The sequence below is a fragment of the Cyprinodon tularosa genome, unplaced genomic scaffold, assembly GCF_016077235.1.
Source record: "Cyprinodon tularosa strain WSP-4 unplaced genomic scaffold, ASM1607723v1 ctg513, whole genome shotgun sequence".
Taxonomy (NCBI): domain Eukaryota; kingdom Metazoa; phylum Chordata; class Actinopteri; order Cyprinodontiformes; family Cyprinodontidae; genus Cyprinodon; species Cyprinodon tularosa.
Window position 1 is genome coordinate 486,952 of NW_024039245.1, and position 23,260 is coordinate 510,211.

The 23,260-nt window shown below is 36.0% G+C and overlaps 2 protein-coding genes across 2 annotated transcripts; one reads left to right on the plus strand and one right to left on the minus strand.

The window, feature by feature from the left end:
• The first annotated feature begins 501 nt into the window (after positions 1-501).
• LOC119795510 lies at positions 502-12,982 on the plus strand. Its single transcript, XM_038303550.1, has 2 exons — positions 502-617; positions 11,487-12,982. The coding sequence occupies exon 2, from the start codon at positions 11,526-11,528 to the stop codon at positions 12,624-12,626; it is 1,101 nt and encodes a 366-aa protein (XP_038159478.1). The 5' UTR covers positions 502-617; positions 11,487-11,525; the 3' UTR covers positions 12,627-12,982.
• A 6,563-nt stretch (positions 12,983-19,545) lies between these two features.
• On the minus strand, positions 19,546-22,778 carry taf10 (TAF10 RNA polymerase II, TATA box binding protein (TBP)-associated factor). The gene is made up of 5 exons (XM_038303548.1): positions 22,395-22,778; positions 20,936-21,093; positions 20,656-20,720; positions 19,958-20,072; positions 19,546-19,859 (listed from the first exon to the last, which is right to left on the minus strand). The coding sequence occupies exons 1-5, from the start codon at positions 22,519-22,521 to the stop codon at positions 19,770-19,772; spliced, it is 555 nt and encodes a 184-aa protein (XP_038159476.1). The 5' UTR covers positions 22,522-22,778; the 3' UTR covers positions 19,546-19,769.
• Positions 22,779-23,260: the final 482 nt, after the last annotated feature.

Sequence of the window (23,260 nt, forward strand, 5' to 3'; positions counted from 1 at the left end):
AAAAGGTTAACAAGCTAACTTAAAAGTTGAAACTCAAGTTGACTGTATCAGCATTAATGATTTAACATTATGTATATATATATAAAGTGTTTCTTTTCCTCTGAGTGTTTTTCATGAATGTACCCTTTGTTATTTTTTGTAACATGTTATCAATTGACCATTTTTTGTTATTACATAGACCTTGATTTTTTCCATTAAATATACATATTTTTAAATGTCACAAAAGTAATAAGGTCTTGACTTAGCTTAATGTTTTGTGGGGGGTTTTCTAGTGCCATATAAAGGGGTTGCACAAGGGAAGAGTGTCTGTGAAAATAAGATTTCTAAGAACTGCTGTTTTTCAACTTTCAAATCAGCATTTGTTTCTAGGAACTACTCTGTAACAACACCTACCGGGTGCCCTTTAGGATATTTATAGAATGAAAACCAACAGGTTTCCCTTTGGTGATTTGAAACTAATCGGAAATAGGCGGTGCAATAGGAGGAGAAATTCAAAAGAGAAACCACCCCACCTGAGGATGATATTCTCAGAAGAACAAGCAATGCGCAGCTCTCTGCTAGATGGGTATCTCTGCTGAAGCTCCCTGAACTGCAGAACAAAAACACATAGCAGCAAGGTACAGTCTCAATGATCATAAAAGTTTACATTTAGTCAGACGCCTTAAAAGTTATTTTGTATAATTTAAGCAAAAAAAAATGTATTTTACTTTTGTACCTAAATGCAGTGTAGAACCTATCATTCTACTTTGCTGAAGAAAAGGATATCAGTTTGTACTTTTAGCACAGTCATTTTTTCACAGGTATCTGTGCTTTTATGTATGTAAAGAATGTGAGTACTTTTGACATCTATTGTCGAAGGGTTGTAGTGGAATTTTAAACTAATTAATAGAGACTGCATCTCACCTGCAGATCACTGGTTATTGGCTACTTAGGCCATTTGCACCTCCAAAACATTAACTTCAATTTTATGTATTTGTCTAACAGTTAATATAACAAAATATATCCTTATTACACACACATGAAAATACATTGTATTTTTGTTACATTTTGCATGGATTTAAGATGACTTACATTTATATCATAATCAGTGTTGATTTTGTAGCTATGAGATGTGATTACAATAGGTCACAGACTGTTTTCCACTGAAAGCCTCAGGATTTCTTTTACCCAGATAAAAAAAAAAATCCTAGAGGTTATTTCTGTTTCTGCTGCTCAGACAGTGTCACAGAACATCTATTATATGACTGCAAAAATGTAGATATGACTGTACTGGATTACACATTAATTATTTCTGTACTTTGCTCTCTTATACGTCAAAAGTTTGCACAAGATTAAGCATGACACTTCCTTGTGCAGTTTTATTGCAGGTGGTGGTAAGTCATCACACGGCTCGATAAAGCATAACTCTTCCTTTTCTGGGAGAACCATTTGTTCCCCCGTTTGAAATTAAAAACAACGTCATATTCCTAGCAGGCCAAACGCCTGTAACTTAATACAAATAACATAATAATATTCAAATTTTTCTAACAGTTCCATCCTATTTATCATTTTATTTACAAGTGAAGCTTAACTTTAACCTATTTTAAGTACTCGTTACTTGAATGGCGCATTTTCAATGAGACTGTCATTTTGTTAAGCATTTAATAAGGTAAAATTTAAACTACAGGTTTAACTTCTTCTAGAGGGATTAGTGTAAGCATTTGATATTGAAACATTTCATTTCCCATAGTTTTAGCAATAATAGATTTAGGCATGGGATTACATAGGCAGTAAAAACACAAAAAAATGATAAGAATATTGATAAAAGGTGTCATTATTTTTAGCAAGAGTGGTCACCACAGTCCTGATATGAGCCGGGATTTAGAAAGGTCAACCCAGTCTCATGGGAAAATGTACCTCCACTACGTCAGTCAACACTGCAAAACGTAGTGGAGGTACATTAATGGCCATTTTTTTGTGGTACTGTTACATTTCTTCTGCCTATACCCTTTCTATTGTTTTGCGTCCTAGTCACGTGACTTTCAAGATTCCAGCTGGGAGAAGAAAAAATTATATATATGGCCGACATTCGCTTATTTTTTTGTGGAAAGATTAATAACTTGAGTTTGTTTTTGCATTAAAATGAATTTTGATTACATTTCTAGTGAGAAATGTATAGTTTGTTGTTAGAATATTTACTCAGGGAATGTACATATTCACTTGCTTGTTCATTTCTTGCAAAGATTTTTTAAGATAATGTGAAACTGTAACGTTTTGGTATAAACATGGCCGAGATTTCGTAGTGGAGGTACATTTTCCCATGAGACTGGGTTGGAAAGGTCATTCTTAGAGGAACAGCATTCTGGGACATGGCTTGTCGCCGATTCTTTAAGGCAGACATACTTGAGTAACATGAGTTTCATTAACATCAGAAAAGTATGTACAACAGGAAGTTTTAATCATCAGGCACACACCGCCTTGGCTAGTAGTAACATGTCCACAACTGTTCTGTTTTGCAGTACTATTAAACGCATTTCACTTGTTTGTTTTGTCTTTTATTGGTGTCTATCATTGCATAGTGCAGTGTCTTGATCATCAACATGGATTTGCCAACCCCCAACCGTGGGAAAAGTGAAAGTCCTATTTTGTTAGCTGTGCTCCAGTCTGAACCCCATATAGAATCATAGGGTCTGAACGCATAAACTGGAATGCACATGATGCAAAACAAAAGGTCTGTGAGGCGTTCATGGGTGTTATGTATAAGGTAGCCGGCTTGGCAGACTTACGCTCGACAGATCACACATAGCGATCTGTCTTGTTATGCTGCAGAGCTGGTTATAAACATGGTGGTTTGGGTTTGATGTTAAAATATTACGTCTTGTGGGGTTCTGCCTGTATAATTCGCCCTTATTTTTCCCCAATGTTTTCCCAATGATAACTGTAAGGCTTGTCCAAACTCATGCCCATTTAAACGATATTAGTTATAATTTCCCTCCATGTTATGGATCCACATTGCTGATTCTTTCTGTGGAGAAATTACACCTTCCACAGCCTTTCTAGCTTCCTCTAACAACCACAGGCGGAAAACTGGGATTGTTGGAGGCTGCTGATCTCCTACATTAGGATTTGTGACCTGCAAATAGTCTGGAGATAATTGATGATCTGCTTTACTCAGTTCATCCAAGTCTGGGTACAGATTTGGAATATGTCTGGGGGGGTTAAGGGATTTATGGTGTTTGTGGTCTATCTTCTTCATTCGCTACCACAGCTTGCTTGACTGAAGACCTTTTTTGGCGTGTTCTTTTTTTGTTTAGAACCTAATATTGTGCGACACAAAACAGATGCTGGTGCACTGCAGTCGCCGCTTCACCAGCTGCCCCACCTGTCGCCACACCTCCTCGTGCTGGTTGAGGCTGTCTTCCTCTATATTGTGTGTCATTATTTTCTGGACGGATGAACATAACATTAAATCTTTTTATTTTTTATTTTTTGTAAAAACCTCCTGTCTACTTTGCGGATGTATTAAGAAACACCAAGATATTTTGACCTCTTTATTTATTTATGATCTATTTTATACTTTCCCTTCCACTTCTGCAAGTATTTTAAATCAATTGGATCAATAAACTTTTCATACCCTCTAGGATCTCCCCTCTTAATTTGTCTTGCATCCAGTTTAACTTTTTTAGTGTGTTTACAGGACTTTACCTTACAGGACTTTAACCTGTTTATTTAACTTTTTTTTTTTTTTTTACCGGTGAATTTTAAATGCTTTTGCAAAAGACTACTTGATTTGGTTGGTTCTCTTGGGTCAGATCCCTTCAATCCCTTTTTTTTCTCTCTCTCTCTTTCTCTTTTTTTTGAGTTTTTACAGCACTAGTGGTTCATTTTTCTGACTGTAGGCTGACAGGAAAGATGGTATGAGAGAGGGGGAGAGATATGCAGCAGAGGAGCACAGGTCGGATTTGAACCCAGGTGGGTTGGGCCGAGGAAAAAGGCCTCCATACAAGGGCCCTGCGCACTAACCATTGCATCACCTGCACCCATGGTGGATGCTCACGGAGTTCAAACTGATCCTGAAAAGATCTCTGCTCTCAAAGTTGGCTACTCCCATCTAATTTCAGAGAGCAAAGGCTTACAAAATAGAACTGCCCAAACTGGCTCACCGTCCCAATCATTCTCTTGCAAAACAATAGACCAATGAGTGTGAAACAGGATTCCAAACGATAATCTAAAAGCTGAGATGTGGACCCATCCTTGCCTTTGCAAACTTGCAACTTCCTTATGTATTGCATCCTGATGCTTGTCACGATGGGTTGTGTGCTTTATCATGTAAAGGGGGGAGTGACTGCATATGCTAGTCGGGGGCTTTTGAGGAGTGAACAAAACTATCCCACACATAAATTGGAATTCTTAGCCCTCAATTGGGCTGTGTGCGAAAAGTTTTGTTATTATCTTTACGATTCCAGTTTCAGTGTACTGACTGGTAATAATTTGGTAACTTACATTTTAACAACAGAGACGTTGGATGAGGCAGGACAAAGATAGCGTTCAATGAATGGTGTTCACTGAATGTGTTCATATTTTTAGTAAACAGTGAACTGAATGGACCAGTCTTTAAGTGATGAACAAGCACAAGAGCGACATTCACTGTAAGAAAATATAAGCAGAATAAAAAATTAAAAAAAGACTCAACTTAAAATGTCCCTGACTGGAACCAAACTGCTTTACATACCTTAACATATGCACAGCAAACTTTGAAGATTGCCTGCAACACAATTACTTATTGCACATATTAAACAACAACTGTAGTGTAATTTACAGTAATAAGTAAGGAACATTGCAATGAATAAACCGCAAATGCTTGAATTCCAGTACTTTGAAAGTGTCCTTCTAATCTTGTAAACAGCGTTAAGTGAGAGAATATGAGGAAACATTTATTTAATTAATAATGTATGTCTCACATGTCCAAACAGACATGCCATAGCAAAACATGGCATAGCAAACATTGAGTTAAAGGCATTAACAGGTGGTGTAGATCTGGTTGATAAACTGACAGGAAAAGACAGGAAAACGTTACTGATCTAGAACAGAAGTACAAGACATATCCAACAGAAGAAAAGATGGAAATGGAAGGAACAAAAGCAGACTAACTCAGAGACTTGAGATTGAGGGTAAAACTGAACTGAGAAGTAAAGAAATGCATTTAAAAAATACGACAGATACGAATACAAAGAAGTGAACTAAATGGAAAAACCCACATCACAAAATACCAAAAGAAGACAAAAATATAAAACAAAACTAATCAAGTATAAGCTAACCCTAACAAGGAAAATGTAAGCAGAAATACACCACAATTAAACTAAGGAAGAAAAAAAAAACACATTTACCTGACAATGATGAGAACTAAGACACAAAAGGATATAGGAAAAATTTAAGATTTAAAAAAGGGTTATCACAATAAAAGTTCCAGGTAACATCAAAGGACTTTGACATGACTGCAGCTGAGGGCTGGAATGCAGATGGATTGGTAAATCAAGAATTTCGTCTTATGACTGAACTCTCAAATCATCATAACAAAGCAGAAAATCCTCAAACAATACAATGAAACAACTTCTAAAAGTAATTGTTTTCTAAATATTATGAAATATATGATCTTCCCCCTTAAAAGTCATTTTTATCAATCCTAAACTCTTTCTCTTGGCTGTTCAAATTTACTGGTAACAAAACATCTTAACAATGTTAAATAATTGTCAACAAATTTGTTCTCCTAATTTAAATTAAATTAAAGGCACACAGCTGCATTAACTATTTTCTTAACTTTAAATTATGTTGAAATGGTGCCGTCTAACAGATACTGTAACTATTTAAGCCTGGCTAAAGCTCATATGGTGAAAACTTTAGGACAAAAACAACCACTAGAAGCAAAGGGAGTTGGTTTAGGATATTTAATGAATGAAAACTGACAAGTTATCTTGGGGAACATAAAAGGAGATGTGTCATTTAATCTTTTGCAGCTAAAGTAAAAAGGCGAAGCCACAGAAAGAGTCAAAAGAGATTCATTTCACCAGGAGATGATATTGTATACATGACACGCAAACACAGCTTCGTGCTGGATGGGAATCTCTGCAAAAGCTCCCTGAAATACAGAAAAGCACCACACAGAGAGGTACAGCTGTGAATTTTTATATTTTTTTTTTTTGTCTTAATTTTTTATACACTCTGGTAATTATCAATTGCAGTTCCATACAGTCACAGTAGTCCTCGCCATTTAACTTTATTTAAAAAATCTACGTTTTTAAATAGGGCACAGTATAAACAGTTCAAACAAAGATCAGAAGAAGAGATAGTGCAAACCTAAAGAAATATCTGCTTTATTAAAGGGATCATAGAATGATTATATAGGGTATTTGGTGCTGGTCTTTAAGTCTGTAACATTGGTTGGGCTGAAAATAGCATTTTTGCTGTTCTTTGAGCCCTAATGCAAGCCTGGTAACAAGCCCTAGAATGAAACAACAGGTTTTCTTACTTTTATTGTATGCTCAGATGAGCTGTGCACTGATTGGTTGGTTTACAATGAGCAAAGCTGCTGATCAAAGATGCATCATAGCAACAAGCACTCACTCACTGAAACATCAAATTGTTGATATGGTAGGGTGACTGTTAGGTTTATTCAACGATGATTATAAAGTTAATGTGTGTGCATATGAAACATTGAAGTCCTGCTTCCAGCCAGTTAGACTTTACAGGGTCATTTCAGGATCATTTCACTCTATGACCTGCCTCCAGCCAGTTGGTCATAAAGCAGAGTCATGCTGTTTTAGGACCTGCATCCAGCTAGATAATCATTACAGGGTCTTCTGTCCTAAGACCCACCCATTTGCTTATGATCTGTTAATAAAAGACTCTGCTGTTCATGGTGGGGGGGGAGAAAGGTGCTGAAATGTGAGCAGGCAGCCTTTCTCCTCCTGCAGGAAGCTGTGTTTGAAAATCCCTTGGTGTGTCAGATTAATTTTTTGTCCTATCTGAACTCACAATTTTTTTAAGCTAACAGTGACCAGACATCCTCTTTTTCCCGGAGATGTCCTACTTTTCATATCTAAAGAAATGTCCTGGGGAAATTTTAAACTCATTCGGGATTTTGGTCGACTACAGTGCAGCACGTACTCGAAACACACCGGGCACTCACACATAGCTGTGAGCTCCGGTGCGAGTGCCCAGGTCGGGTTAGGTCGCTTTGTCCCCGGCTGGCTCCCTGCCCCCTCTTATCCCATTTCATGTCTGACTGCTTTCAAGATCAATTAGAAAAAGGCCACTTGAGCCAAAAAATAATCTTAAAAAAATAACGCTGATTCTCAATTAGGCTCATCTAAATCACAAGAAAATCATTTTAATCAACGCCATTTTTTATCTGTCCAGCTAATCTTTTTTTTTTTTTTGAAAGAACTTCAATTATTTTTCTATTTCCAGGTTTTAAAATAAAGAAAAACTTTCAACATCATGGTTACATCTATTTCTGGGATGTTGATATTTATGTAAAATAAATCAAAAAAGCATAATTTAAAACCTTTCAAGAAAACAAAATCACACTTTCAGAGTCCATCTACATCGATCTACACTGAAGAACACTTAAACATTTATTGTACAAGTTAAACATACAGTAACTTGTACAATGAATAGTTACTCTGGAACATAAGCTGTCTCAATATAAGTTGTGAACTCTAAGTTTATGTTCTTGCAAGAGATTCAGTTACTTTTGCCCATAAGTTACCAAATTGAAGAAACCGTCTTTTGTTGTCTGATGCAGGTGATTTTACCCCTAAACTGTTAAGTAATTTGTGCCTTAATATATTTTGGAAGGATGTGAGATTGGGTGTTTTTTGCATGATCGTTTGTCCTGAACATACTTCAGATCACTGAATATGTTGTTGCGTTTTCTAATCTGTAGTTGTGTTTAAAGATTTGTTGATGTGGTTTGCACTTCAGGGCCACCGTAAAAAAAAAAATAATAATAATAATTTAAAGCAATGCTCAGTTTACATTTTCAGAGATGCTAATCCCTTTTTGGTAAATAATGTTAAATCTAAATCTTTAACAAGGATTGTAATCTGTAGATTCGGAAAATTGGCTACCCACTTTCGAAAGTTGCTATACTACAAAAGTTGCTATACTACAATAACCAGTATTTTGGTTTAAGTGACCAATCTGTATAGGTTTACCCTTTTACCAATATGGATTGGGTAAAAACACTAACAAATTATATTTGTTGTCTTAACCAAAAGATTTGGTTGGACACATAACTTCGAACCAGAATAAAACCAAAAACTTTGGAAAATCTATTATTTTTGAATAAAAAGTACTAACACATTTCATTTTGCTCATCATTGCTCAATTTGCAAAAGCACTTTCACTGTCTGCTTGAGCTTATGTCACTAAAATGACAGAAAAAAGTGTACCTTAAAAGATTGTTATTTTCAAAGACAATTTACACGCAAAACCTCACAAAATATGTTATACACATCAATAATGAACATTTAAAAGGGACTTAAAAAAAAACAAATGAACAAAAAAAAAAAAAAATGCAAACATCACAGATCATATTGCTACTTATAGTTATGCACTCCACCAGTCAATGGTGTCATGTTCACATGAAGCTTTGAAATTAGTTATTCGAGGCCACAAGGTTAAATGCCTCATGAGGCTTCATCTCACCATCAATATGAATAAGCCACAGAGCACAGAGCTGGAAATTAACCAGTGTTTTATTCATTTTGGACTTAAATGAATTTATAGCTACAAATCTATGACATACATGGATTCTTGGACGATTTAAAATTATAATCAATAAAAAAAAAAACTCAACTACAGAAATAGATTGACCTAAACACCATAGATTTACAGCCTTAAAAGGAGTTTTCAATCATTCTTTTAATTTTTACTCCTACCAAGCAGCAACCAGCGGTTTCTACTTTTTATTAGCTCAGTTTATTTTACATTTTCAGTTCTCATCTTTGGAAAAACAAATATCGAAGACCTATTTTTATTTAATTTTTTTACCTGGACAAGAACCAAACATTAATCCCAAAGATCAGCCCAATCCAAATTATTCGATTAACATATTTACAGCACCATAATGGCAGCTCCACATCGCTTGCAACCAGAGTATTAAGGCACAAATAACAACACTTAGATACAAAAATGGGCATGAATTAGAAAAAGGATTTCCATGTTTCTTTGAAACATGGAAATGGTAACCAATGCATGCAAATGGTAACCGATGAGTTTGCTTGGAAAACATTTGCATGTTTTCCAAGCAATACAAGGCCTTGTCTATATAAGTCTATATAAGGAACTCACTCAGTCTATATACAGTAAGACTCAAACTCACTGCAGATCCAGACATTTGAATTGAGAAAGCTTCCTGGAGAGGTGGCGAAACGTCTTCAAATCTTGGAAACCAAGTCCAGTGGATATTTTTTTTTACTTTTACGGAATGACTATGACCTGGATGACTGAGAATCTTCATCAGCTTAACTGCCATTGCATTCCTAAAAACAAACAAATAGAATATTTGTTCATCAAGAAAAAGTAAATGAGATCTGATGTATGATGGAAAATTTGGACATCATAAAAGCATTTTCACTGTAATTAGTTATTTTGCAAGTAATACTAAAATGTGTATAATATATCTTTAATTTGCATTCAAATCCTGGTTTGACTAACCCCAATAAAAAAGCAAATGATTTAATGGAAATGCCATTCTCCAAACTTCTCATACTCCATTTTAATATCATTCTAGTATTTTTGGATAACCAGACAACACAAGAATATGTGTGTTAAATGACCTAATTGCCCATGTTTTCTCAAACACCATACACTTAATGGGTCCTTAACAAAATCAGAAATTCTAAGACGGGTAAAAAAATATACCTTACTTTCAATGTGCAATCAGATTCCTTTCCATAAAAGATCTGTCTATTCTCTATTCATAATCTATTCATCAATCTGTCCTCATGTGGTCTGGCAGCAGTGTGTCACAGTGAGCTTGTCGCAGATATTTTTGATATATGCCCAATTTTGAAGCGTGGTCTGTGCTATGTTATTCGATGGCACAAGTCAAGAGGGACAATCACAAACTAGGTGCTGTCTAGACACGGCCGAGGCGGTGAGGAAGTGGAAAAACACAAGTTTGTGAGACAACGGAGGGAGATGCGTGCGGAAAAGAGCTGGGATCCAGGTGGAAAAGGGTCCCAGCGTTCTTGCCCACCTCGTCCTTCTAACTCGTCCAACTTCACAAGTCCTTTTCCACAATGGTGGTCATACAAACAAAACAAGCCAGCAAGGTACCAAACAGGAAATACGCATAGTGTAGAGCAGATGTAGATTTGACCAATCAGAGGCCTCCTGTCTGTCTGTGGTCACCTACAATTTTGTCTGCAGTAGGGATGGGGGCATATTTGTGTTCACTTCAACACACACGCAGATGACCTAGTTTCTAAGCAATTAGATCCAGCAGTGTTTAAACAATTAAACAAACGGACATTGGAACATAACTTTATTACAGTATATACAGAGGTACTACGAGCAAGGTGAAGTGAAACAGAGATTTCTGGCCCAGAGGGAAAACAACAGTACAATTGCACTTAGATAACCTCTGGAGAATGAAAAAGACACCTTACTGACAGATAGAGGGGAGATCAATCATACATTTTAGGTATTTTATCAAAAATTGTATTTATCACAGGGTACAGGATATTTAGAAGATATAGGGAGCGTTTGATTTTAAAGGCTGCATCCTCCAGGGACCCAGTCTATCTGGACTGGATCCTTCAAGGTCCAAAAATGCAAAGGCTAAAAAAGGCTAAAATTCATAGCAATGTGGAAGCTATCGACTCGTGTCTCTAATAAATGTAGATGTTAGAATATTGGCCATGACACTGGCCTTAAGACTGGGATCATCATCTCAGTCTTCAGACCAAGTTGCTTTCATTCAAGGTAGGTAATGAGCAGATAATTTTCCGGGTTACTTCATTTAATCTCGCAAATAAGGAATAGCGCTGAACCTGTGGTCGCTTTCTCTCTCGATGCTAAGAAAGTGTTTGATACAGTGGAATAGAAATATTTGTTCAGGACACTATCTAGGTTCGATTTAAGCTCCTCATTTAGAAAATGATATGTTTTCTTCCATTTTCCAAACCCCTTGTCCCAGTTCCCTTAGAGGGGGGGGCTCTATTTTCCCCACTGTTGGCATAGCTCTGGATATAGTTACAGGGTTTTTCAACATTATTTAAACTTTATTCCAAAATTTTCAAGTATTTTTAATGAATAAGAATAAATGCTCGAGGAGTTATTATTATTATACCATGAAACATGGTTAAATGTCTTTTCTTACTAACAGCACTATTTGGACAGTACTTATTATTGCTAGTGCTGACACATTTCTGCTATATTCTGATCGAGCCCTAAATTCATGAGAAAGGTCTCCAAGTAATCCCTCTTTTCTTCTACAGGTTTCGTTGGAGCAGCATTATTCCAAACTCTGCACAACAATGCTGCCAGCTATGTCTTCGTCTTTGGAGAACAGTCAAACTGGGAGATTGTTGGCCATCCTAGAGGAGTGGGACAAATCATCTGACCAACACACAGACAACACTAAGATGTACTTCCTGCTTTTGTTCATCAAGTTTGGACTGGAAACAGTAGTTTTATATGCATGCAACCCCAAAAAGTATAAATACTTCCCGAGTGTCTTTGGCCTGTCTATTGTCCTGGTTGATTTTCTTCTTGCAAGTTTAATGGGAGCTGCCTTGGTCCTTGGAGCTGAGAAGTCTCTAGCCTCACCCTGCTTCCTCTTGGCCAATGCCTCAACAGCATATGGAGCTCTGCCACTCCCCATTATGCTCCTGGGCTTTGTGGACTACTGCTTAGAGGACATATTAATGAGCAACCATTCAGTTTTCTGGAAAACACTCAGGAATGTCATCCTGACACTGCTGGTTTGGGTAGTTGCTGTTAATTACTCCTTTCATTCCAGTTATGTTGAGCCTGTGGAACTGGAATCTGTGACGCGGAAAGTGCTTGTCTGTGAAGTGACAGAGTCAAGCCTAATCTCAGCCTTTATTTTGGGACTTTTCACTTTGAGCCTCCTAACGATGGTGCCATTTTGTTTAAGAGCACCTCAGTGGGGGAGAGAAGTTGACGAGCCGCTTGAAGCTCGGGAGAAACAGAGGAACGTGGGAAGTGACCTGTTCTTAATATCAATCTGGAATCCCAAACCGGTAATAAATGCCAGACTAGAGGAACATCTGGATAACAGGCTAATGAACCTTTCATTATGGTTAACAAAACTGCTGAGATTTTTATTTTTCTGGACGCCACATCTGGTGATGTCTGCTTGTTGTATGATCTTTGGCTTTGGACTACCTGCATACCTCGGATTCAACCTTCTGTGGCTTGAGTGCTCCAACGGCCTCCTGGTTGGTTTGGTGTTTTGGGCAAAGTGCAACACAAAGGGGGCTTACAGCAGTTTACCAGAGAACGTTTGCTTATGGCACGTCTACTGGGATTTGAGCAGAGATATACAGCCTGTTCTGCCTGTGGCTGTGCTTAATCCCTCATGTAAAAAGAAAAACATTTCCCTTAACGTGTAGAAACAGAACAACAAGAACCCCTAATGTTGTAGATTACATAAAGATAATCTCGGGTAAGAATTAGACAGTGATCTAAATCTGTGGCCGATGCTTCAGTCTTCTCATAGTTGAATGTTTTTAATAGCGCCGTCATATTTAAGCTATTTTACGATTTAGCAGTGTAATGCCCATGAAATGTCACAAGCCAGTGTCCTGAAGGGGGCAGCAATGCACCCACAGGCACCCAGCCTACATAAAAAGCAGTGATGGGCAGTAGCGCCGCTACATGTAGCAAAGCTATTAGTTTAACTACATGTTCCAGTAGCTTGACCGTAGCGTTGCTGCTTTATTTATCAAGTAACTTTCCTGTAGTGACGTTATTGCTTTGATCAAGTAGCAACGTAGCGTCCACAAACGCTACAAAATCCAGGGCATAACTAAGAAATGAAACCAGGTTTTCTATTTTGAAACAACAATCAGAGTTATTCGTTGGACATTCACGCATGAGCCTCTATTCTGCCTCTTCTGTGTGTATCTACCAAAGCATGCGCATGCGTACTGCAGTGGAACTCAAAGAATGACACACACAGACACACAGAGCCACACACACAGGATGGAGGTGGAGACAGGAGCAGAGCGAGAAGAGCAGACAACTGTTGCTACCACACTGTGGCCTTATCTTCAGAGATTATGAAACTTGTTGAATCCTCAGACAAAAAAATAAGTGTACAGATGTCTGCTTTGCAATAAAAAAAAGAAAAACAAAACTGTTGTCAACGTCCAAGACATCCAAAACCAACCTAAGAACTCACATTCAGGGGAATCACTAATTTCCCTCCTGCAGTATGCAAGTAAAAATATCTAGTGTCAGTGTAAATCCCAACTCACTTTAACCAAATGCTGTATGTAAATTAGTAAAACGAAAGCTACCCACCTACCAACAAGCAGTGTGTGATGGAAAGGGACTAGTCAAGTGGCTAAGCAGAAGTGTTTAAAAAAAAAAAGCATGAGTGATTTGCAAGGTTCTTGGCCATAGAGAGCTCAAGTGGCCAAGATTAGCCTTTTGTTTTACATAGCCAAACACTAATTAAAACAGTCAACTACAGTATATTTTTTGAAATAAAAATGTGAAAAATATATCAGCTTTAACTTTATTGGCACCTTTAATTTCCAGATAGTTCAATTGATGTGTGCCACTAAGATACTCTAATTAGAGAGCAGTAGTGAAACTTCCATATTGTATTTTCATGGCCTAGTTTACCTGACAGGATGTTTACATAAATCTGTTTTTAGGCTTTGCACAGATAAGACTTTTTATTTATGGAGGAACAGCTCTACCGTATATAAAATAAATACATAAATAAATAAATGCTCAATAAATAAATAAATAAGCATTCAATTAATTGCCCCCAAAAATACAATGAATAAATATGTAGGTAGAAATTAAATTATGCGGTGAGACACAAATATATGTATCACTTAATTAGCTTCTTTATTTTTTCACTTTCTTTTGTAAACAGTTTCATTTGTTACTTGAATCGACTGTTGAATTGAGGTCTGAAGAAGTTTTCTCTAAGGGAAACCCTAAAGACATAAGATGCCTTTTGTAGGGTTTTGTTTTCCCTAGAGATGTCCATTGAATGCAAACTCATAGCCATGTCTCGATGTGTAGAACACTACACAGTACCTTTAATTTGCTTCTAATAACAGAAGATTGTTTACTAGTTTGTCTACTAGTAATTACTTCAGTTTTTATTTTAATATGCTGATCATAAAGCAATGTTTACACTGTGATATGTCATTGGCTGATCTTTAATAAATGTTTTAACTAGTGTGTCAGACTCATTTTGAATTGATATTAGGTTAGTACAACGTTAAGTAGCTTCTGATGTAGTTAAGCTACTGTTAACACATAAGTGTAACTTAGCTTGCTATAATTCTTTAGGTGGTAGCTTTTGTGTAGTGAAACTTAATTTATTGTTGAGTAACTGATAGCTTAGCTCTCTACACTGGACAAGTAGCTTGCCCAACACTGATAAAAAGCATAAGAAGATTTCTATAAGCAGTTCCACCATCAGCTGATCATATGTGCCAAACTACCGTTGGCTCCCGATCCATGGTCTGACCCAGTCCCTTCGCTGGTGTTGACCTCTTCTTCTTCTGGCTCTATTAGCACACAACTGGCAGAGTCAAACTGATGAGATCATGCTGATGTTGGAGGACAGCTAGTGTATGTATTCTTGTCTCAGCCTTGCTTAATCCTCCATCTCTTGTGGAACGTCTGCTCACCATAAAGTCTGGACAAGTACTGACGGTTTCCTCCTGTGAACCCCCTTTTATACCAAAACACTGCCAAAACGCCATTATACAGTACCTGTAGGTTAGAAACACATTCAGCTGGAACACGTCAAATACACCCGCATATGTTGATATGCGTTTGAGATAAGTTCTTGATAAGTTATGCATAGGTTATGCACACGTTACTCATAGGTTTTTGATAAGCTAGACAACACGACTTATGAGTAACTTACAATTAACATATTTCAACAATCACATAACTTACCTGTAACTTATGGCCCAAGTATGAGCATATGCTGGCATACGTCAAAAAATGTTGAAAATGCTCATAATTTCTTGACACACTTGCTGTATTTCGACGTGTGTCAGCATCCTTCAGTGTGCTTATGACTTATACAAAACTGATCCATAACTTATCCAACATACGTAAGCGGTTTTGCCAAATTTTTCTGAACGTCGGCATACGCTGGCTAAATCGTAACGGTTTGGCAGAGCCATCAGGCTGGACTCTACAGTCACTAAGAGTCATGAGGTCAAAACGTGTCTTTAAAAAGGTGCCCATATGTTGGTTGTCAGAGGTTAAATTGTTTTTCTTACTTAGCCCAGCTTTGTATGGCTTGAAGACCAAGAATTCTGAAAGTGCATCTTGGACTAACAAATAAAGTTATTCCCTTCCATTAAACACAGAAACAATCTGGTGTTTTCTGTAATGTTTAGGAAATGTTCAGTCAGACTTCTGCATCTGTTGACAGGTATTTCATAAGAAATTTTATAAATTTTTTTAAACAATAATTCCAAATCAGTATTTTACGAAATTATCTTTTGGTAGATATATGGTATTATAATTTTTTCTGTTTAGTGTTATTCAAGTTACTAGTGGTACTATTGCTAGAAATTTTCTTCAGTGGGCGGGAATGTAAACTTTCAAGCACAACTGCATGTTTATTTTGTCTGTGCTGTGTTTAGGGCCACCCCCTACTTTTACAGCCCCAATTCATTGCAACAGGCCCTTAAATCTAGTAACCTAACTCTGCAGTGTTATTCACCTTTAAAGGTATAAGGGATTCTAAAGTTGTTTATTTAATGATGAAAGGTGTTTCATGTTAATTTTGCTGTACATTTTGCAGTACTGTACTTTATCAATCAGATTTATATCTGCAAAATCTCTTTTATACCTGCTCTCACGGTGTTGAGTATATTGATACTGCTGGCTGGATAACTTAGCTAAAGTGCTATATTCACGTACCAATAAATTTTCAATAAATTTTCCATATAAATGGAATTAGTTGACTTCCCTTTTGTTGAACCTGCTTTAAGACTTATACGTTTTATTTTAACATATACGTTATGAAAAGGGTGGTTGCCTCCTTTCTGAGGTTTTTCTTTGTTTTTTTTTGCATATTTGTCACAATTATGTCTGACAAAACATCAAACTAATTTATATATTAGTCAAAAACAACACAAGTAAATTAAAAATGCTGTTTTCAAATTAAGTGATTGAGACTTAACTTAAAAAATGACCTCTTATATTTGCGTGATCAATTATTTTAAGATTGGAGCAGACTTAAAAGAAAAGTGAGAAAATGTATGTCTTGAAATGAACTTTAAATGGAAATGGATTAAATTAAGTTCTGAATAAAAGCGTTAAACATTGAGCTATTATTACACAGACAACTGTGCATTAACAAAAACAACACTACCTGGCAAACAGATATAAAAAAAACATATTCTTGAAGGGGAAAAAATGCACAGCTGATTATTTTAAAGAGAGTGGTTTTGAAAGAAAAATAACCTGTCTATTTGAATCAACTTTCAATTAAGGTTTGTATTCTCAACTTTTAACAGTGCTTTTACTAATGTTGGTATCACAGTGTCAATGAGAAGAGCAATGAAAGCTACTATGGTAAATTAATAGCTGGGGGCTGTACTGTGTCGCATATGGGGGCTACTATATAAAGCTTCGAACTGAACAATAATTCTGATATTTTGAATTGAAAAAGCTTCCTAGATGGGAAGCGAAACATCTTCAAACTTGGAAACCAAGTCCAGTGGATTGTTTTCTAACTTTTTTGGAAGTGTCACATATGGTTTAATGAGAGAACCCCTTTTAGAAGGGTTTTAGAACTACTTTCTTTACAAAAATTCTTTAGCCATGAACTAAAATATTGATAAGATACCAAGTCAGTACTGCATGATAGTGGATCCACTCTTGTATGCACTGCTGCTATTTTGACAAAACAGCTCTGTCTTTTAGCTTAAACTATGAAACGTAAATAATATAAAGTAATAGTATTATTAAATACAGGGTCAATACCAGAACAGTATTAACTTTTTATAGGACTGTTACCAAAATAGGTAATATCCCAAACCTCTAAACAGATTAAATAGAGTGTAAGATAGTTCACAAGAGGCTATTAAGGGAACACTTGCACTATAGTGCCCCCTGATGGTTATATAAGGTAACAAACGTAGATTTCAGGCAGAAACTCATAAAAGAATATGGCTGTCCATTTCTTTAAATCTAGACATAATCTTTCCAGATAACTTCACGGTTTCAAGCACAAATTATTTAAACATAAGGCTGCTAAAAGCTAAAAAAAAAAAAAAAAAAAACACCAGCTGCATTGGAAATCTGAATCCTTCATAATTACAACTATGCAAGAAAAACACGTTTGGGATAATAACTGCTTCATTCTGGAGCTAGAAAAAATTAAATCAGCAGTGCTTACCTTAAAGCAGCTTGTCAAAAAGAAACTTTTTCTTCTTGTATGTTTTGCATCTGATTGCATGAACACAATAAATTTCATCAGGCTGTGTACACAAAAATTTTTGAACAGACGATACCTAAAAGATGTAATATTATACCTTTTCAGTTAGAGTGCAAGATTGCTTTAAATAGGTGAAAGGAAAAGAAGGTTTTCAAAAAGCTTCCCAGGTACAAATCTGAAAGATGTGTCCTAAACATTCATTTGTGGAACCACATATTTCTCAATTTCCAGCTCTCCTGGAGGTCTGTGTCTAGCATATCACAGCCCATACTTCTTCCTGGGACAGCTTAAGCTCAGTCATAATAAATAGAGAGCATCAACAAAGATAAATAATGCATAAATAAAGAAGCTACTCAAAACCAATAACATCTCACATACTGTACCTACTCCCAACTATCAAAAACATTTACCCATTGAATTTACATTGTTTTCCAATCTTCCAATTGCTCTAAATTAGTTAAAATTTGAGCTCATTTTAAATTCTTCAAGATAAACTTTAGTTCTCAAACATAAAACACATGCCAAACTGTGATACCACTGCATCATTTTATCAATTATAGTTTTCAACGAGGTGCTTTTTTTTCTTTTTGTACGTAGTAACTTAGTCTAGTTTCACTAACATATTCAAGGGTTTTTAACCAAATTATGTTTGATTCTGGGCTGAATTATATATTTTAAAATACTCTTATTTTGAATGGAAGTTGTGGTTAATTTATTATATATATGTGCAGTTTTCTGTCTGAGCATGATTCGCCCTTGATTCCCACTTTCGTTTGTTGTTCTAACACACAGCCAGTTGGGGATGTCCCTGGTTTTACTTACTGTGGGTAATACACCAAGATGTAATTTGTTTAATATCATGCATGGCACGAAAGGTTCACCTGCTTAAATCAGCATGTCAATGTCCTTCTGAAGTTTGCCAATGACCATTTGGAAGATCCACAGGAATCATGGAAGGAAGTCATCTGGTCAGATTAGATCAATTTTTGTCATATTACCTCTAACAGTGTTTGGAGAAAGAAGAATGATGAGTACCATCCCAAGAACTCCATCACTAATGTGAAGCATGGGGGTGATAACATCATGCTTTGGAAGTGTTTTTCTGCACATGGGACAGACAGGGCAACAGAACTGTATTAAGAGGATGGCCAGAGCCACGAATTGCAAGATTCTGGGGAACAACCTCCTTCAATCAGAGCATTGAAGATGGGTCGAGGCTCGGTCTTCCAACATGACAATGATCCGAAGCACACAGCCCACAAACCTGACTGATTTAGAGATCTGTGTTAAGAGGGCCCTGCTGCAGCGTGTGACCTCTGCAATTGCAATCAAAGACTCCTGTACCAAATATTAACATACATTTTCACAGGTTTTCAAGTATTTATTTGCAGAAGTAACCTGCAAAAAAATTGTTAAAAAATATCATACATTGTCATTTAGATTTCTTATTTGTCTTACAGTGGACATTCACCTTAGATGAAAATGTCCGACCTCTCTACGATTTCAAAGTGGGAGAATTTACAAATGATGTAAACATACTTGTTTTCCTCACTGTATGTATGCACAGACACACAGCTCTAACCTTTCTTTTCCTTCCTTATTCCTCTACAAGGTCCAGATAGCTGAAAAACGTTTCCCTATGTGTTGTACTTATAATGTAATTACAGTAAAATCCCTGCTACTGCCAATCTAGAGCAGGATGGGCAAAAATGGAAGTCTTTGCATTGCAACACATAACAAGCATAAAACAATGCACACACAAACTCCAATTTTTTTGTGTATTAAATAAAGTAGCGATAAGATTAACTTGGTTCATTTTACATACATTTTTATTTCACTGCAACTTTTCAAAAACATCTTCATCACTCAAAAAGTAGTTTTGGTAAATATCTTTTATTTTCATCATAAAACAAAAATTCCACAGCTAACTAAATTCAAAGAAAACTTCACAAGAAACTCACAAGCTGCTTTAAGTATTTATAAAGCTGTACCAAACCATGGTCAAAAAACGCTTGTCAGTAAAGCTGACAAAAGACTCTAAAAGGTTAGCAGGACACTCATTGCTAGCAAGAATCAAAAAAGGTTTAAATAATGAGTTCTATGTGAAATAATAGGGTTTCTTGACATTCACGCCATATTCAGAGAGGGCAAGTGTCAGGTCCTCCATCGTCAGAGTGTACTTTTTATCCTGGGGAAAAAAAAACAAAAATTATGACCAGCTTCTTCTATCACTGAAACTTCTATCACACCGACACATTAGATTTGAAGCGCTGTGTTGGGCCTTACCTTTGTCTTACTCCTGGAGCTCCCTGAAGCAGTTCCCTTCATTTTGCAGTACTGCAGTGCATCATTAGCAATGTCTGAGATAAACTTCTGAGATGCAAGGGAGATCAGGCGGATTCTGTAAAGGTAACAAAAATTATCAATCCAGTTTTTTCCCCAAAAATCTTTAGACTTATTTCCAAAAAAAAAAAAATTACAGCTCATCAAATCTTTACTCATTTTGTTGAGAATATATATTTGCAATTAGTTTGTTTTAAATCGCAAGTCAATCACAGAACAACACAGAGACATAGAAGCATGAACACACACTCAAACTTGAACATCGATCAACTTAATACTCGAATTTTTTGGACTTCGGAAGGAACCTTCATGAGGGTTACAAGTACTCTATTGAAAAAAGAAAATTCAATAAAAAGGGAAAAAAAACTTGGAAGAATTGCATGCTACAAAGCCTATATTATGTCTGGTTTTACTTTGATTGCAGAATACTCATGTAAAAACTACAAATCTTAAATAAGACTATTTTTTTCCCAACAGCAAGTCTCAAATCCCAAAAGGTATTCTTATTCACACTTTTCTACAGCCAGAAAACAGACTACTGAGAACAAACAGCAGATTTTTATATTTTGAATCAAGCTGGAAAAGACCTCTCACTGGACGTAGCCCAATTTCTAAAGGCAATACTTGTGAATTTAACTTACATTCTTGGATCAGAAGCCTCAAAGCCCGCCCTGTTTAGGTAATAGCCTGTAACAGCATCAGGAATCTGAAAGCAAATGCACAAAATCCAGATTAAATATATGCACTAGTAGAATTCAAAATATTCTCACATCCTAATCCTATTCTCACAGGGAGCATGAATAATAATCGCTACACCTCTATACTGTTATTTAGACCTTAATAATCACCCTCAGATTTAACTACTTTATGACTATGCTTATTCAGATATGATATTTTCATGTTAAAAGTGGGTTGTCTTACTGTTGGAGTGTAATCTTCCAGCTGCATGAGGAAATCCGCTAGAGGTGTGGTAGAGATGGCAGGTCTTATGTCCCCATTTGTGATTCCACTTGGAAGATAAACCCCATTGGAAACTGATGAGTCTGCGGAAGGTGTCACTGCAGGTGCTGAGGCTCCAGCTGGAAATTATAGGGGTTGAATTAATCTTTTATTTGCATTTTGCTAAAGTGATCTGAACTTTTTCAAGAGGATAAGAATTAGTCTTTTTTTTTTCAATATATTAATGTGTTGCCTCTGTTAATATAACTATCAGTTTGCTCAATTTTTTATGTTTCTTTTTTTTTTTACCAGTTTCACACATTTTCACATATATATGCATACATATATGTGTAAATTTATTTTTAAAGACTGATATGGGCTGTAAAATATCAATTCAATAAATTTTTTGTCTTGATGCACACAGGTTTCTTGCAAATTTACTTTTTACCATACTCTGTAAATGCATGCTGCAAAAAGATGGAGAAGTTAAATCAAATTTATTGATTTCAATTTATAAGACACAAGTTCAATTACATATTTGTAGCTGAAATCCATAAGCCTTGGTTTGAAATTTAAAACAGCATAAATGGTTAAAATTAAAAAACAAGTTTAAGCCTATTTAATGGAAAAGTTTTTCTTCCCTCCCTTTTTTCCCTAAAAAAACAAATTGAAATCACATGTGTGATGCTTTCATTTTTTAAAAGCCAAAAGAGTAATCTCAAAGGAGCACAACTATCCTTTTTTGTCGTCAAATCGGGACATTTTTCAAAACTAATGACAGATTTTTCACAACACAGATTGTGTTTTGTGAAATCTTTCTTTAGAAAAATAAGAAAACTGAAAGCCTTTTTTACTCCTCTAAAAGAGCCTGGCTAGAAGATAAAAAAAATCCTCTGAAATCCAAGGAAAAATTGGTTTTAACAAATCAAACATAGCTGTCACAATAGCCCCCAACTTTTAGAGTGGGTATAAAAAAAATTTGTTTAAGTTGTAATTATTTATTTTCCCTTTGAGATGAATTGAATAGATTATGTTAAAGTTTAAAAATTACAGTGTGAGCTTTCAAGATGATGAATCATTCTAAACAAAATACAATTAAAATGTTTTTATTGCAATGAAATGGCTCTTATCAAGAGCTAGATCAATATCATCTACAGGGTAGACTAAATCTATAATTTTTACTTGCAAAAAAACCTGAATATCGTTTTACTTGAAAACTTTAACAGTGTAAACAACTTTTTTTTTTTTTTGCACAAACATTTTAACTAAATATCATGTTTGTTATTTCAAAGGTGGGCGACGGTAAAGCAGAAATTAAATTCTTTATAAAGCAGAAGTTCACACTAACTTATGTAAATGCTAAAAAGACTCCACAGCTGATGCACATATTAGCAGAGAACAACAACACACATTAGCAGAAGTTACAAAACGTTACAATTACTTGTCACTGAAGGGATGCTGCTGGCGTTTGTCGTAGCGTTGTCATTTGCGATGCAGTTACTTGAAGTTGAAGAGGTTGTAGCAGGAACTCCAGTTGTAACAGACTGATTTATGTTGTCAATATTCATGTTGATGTTAGCTAACGTGCTAAACCTCGGTAAGCTAGCTCGAGAATGTGTCTTAAAAATATGAAAGAAGCAACTCCGCTATATTTACTGGACACACTAGTGTTTACCAGGGCATAAAATGGAAGAAAATGTATTTGGGAGAAATCAAAACGACATAATTTAGCTTTTAAATAGATGGATCTGCTGCTATCGACTAGCCAAAAGCTGAGGTCGTGCTACGGTCTCAGTCACGTGACCAGATAGAAAGACGTTTGCGTTTGTGGAGGATGCAAGTTTCTTCTTCTTCTTTTTATGCCAGTTGGCAAGCAACTTACTGATGCACATTACCGCCATCTACTGGAGTGAAGTGTACCCGAGGCTTTGCCGAACCTACCGAAGCCGTTCGAGTTGCGTTTGTGGTTCTGGGAATGTTGGGAGCGTGAAACTCTTTGTGTGTTTGTGTGTGTGTTAAAAGGATAAAACCAACTTAAAAAAAAACCCACTATCGTTATAAGATAAAAGTAAAGTTCCTTTTTTTGAAAGATTTCATTTTGGATTAGAGTCTAAGAAACTGGTTACATCAAGCATCAGCCAAATTAAGACCAGGTGACATGCGTCAACGAATTGCTCCCCATCTTTAAGGTTATATTGACAGGTGTCGTGACGTTATATGTATTTAAATTCGTTTAATTCAACACAATAAGGACCTTTTTATTCGTATTTTGGTTAAATATTTGACTGTAAACGTGAGGCTTTGTAG

Bases quoted from the DNA above. Each gene is read 5' to 3' on its own strand.
- taf10 (XM_038303548.1), bottom strand. From the start codon at position 22,521: ATGAATATTGACAACATAAATCAGTCTGTTACAACTGGAGTTCCTGCT. The intron at 20,721-20,935 runs GTAAGACAACCC...ATTTGCTTTCAG, and splicing joins TGGAAGATTACACTCCAACA to ATTCCTGATGCTGTTACAGG. The intron at 19,860-19,957 runs GTAAGGCCCAAC...TTTTTTCCCCAG, and splicing joins GCTCCAGGAGTAAGACAAAG to GATAAAAAGTACACTCTGAC.
- LOC119795510 (XM_038303550.1), top strand. From the start codon at position 11,526: ATGCTGCCAGCTATGTCTTCGTCTTTGGAGAACAGTCAAACTGGGAGA.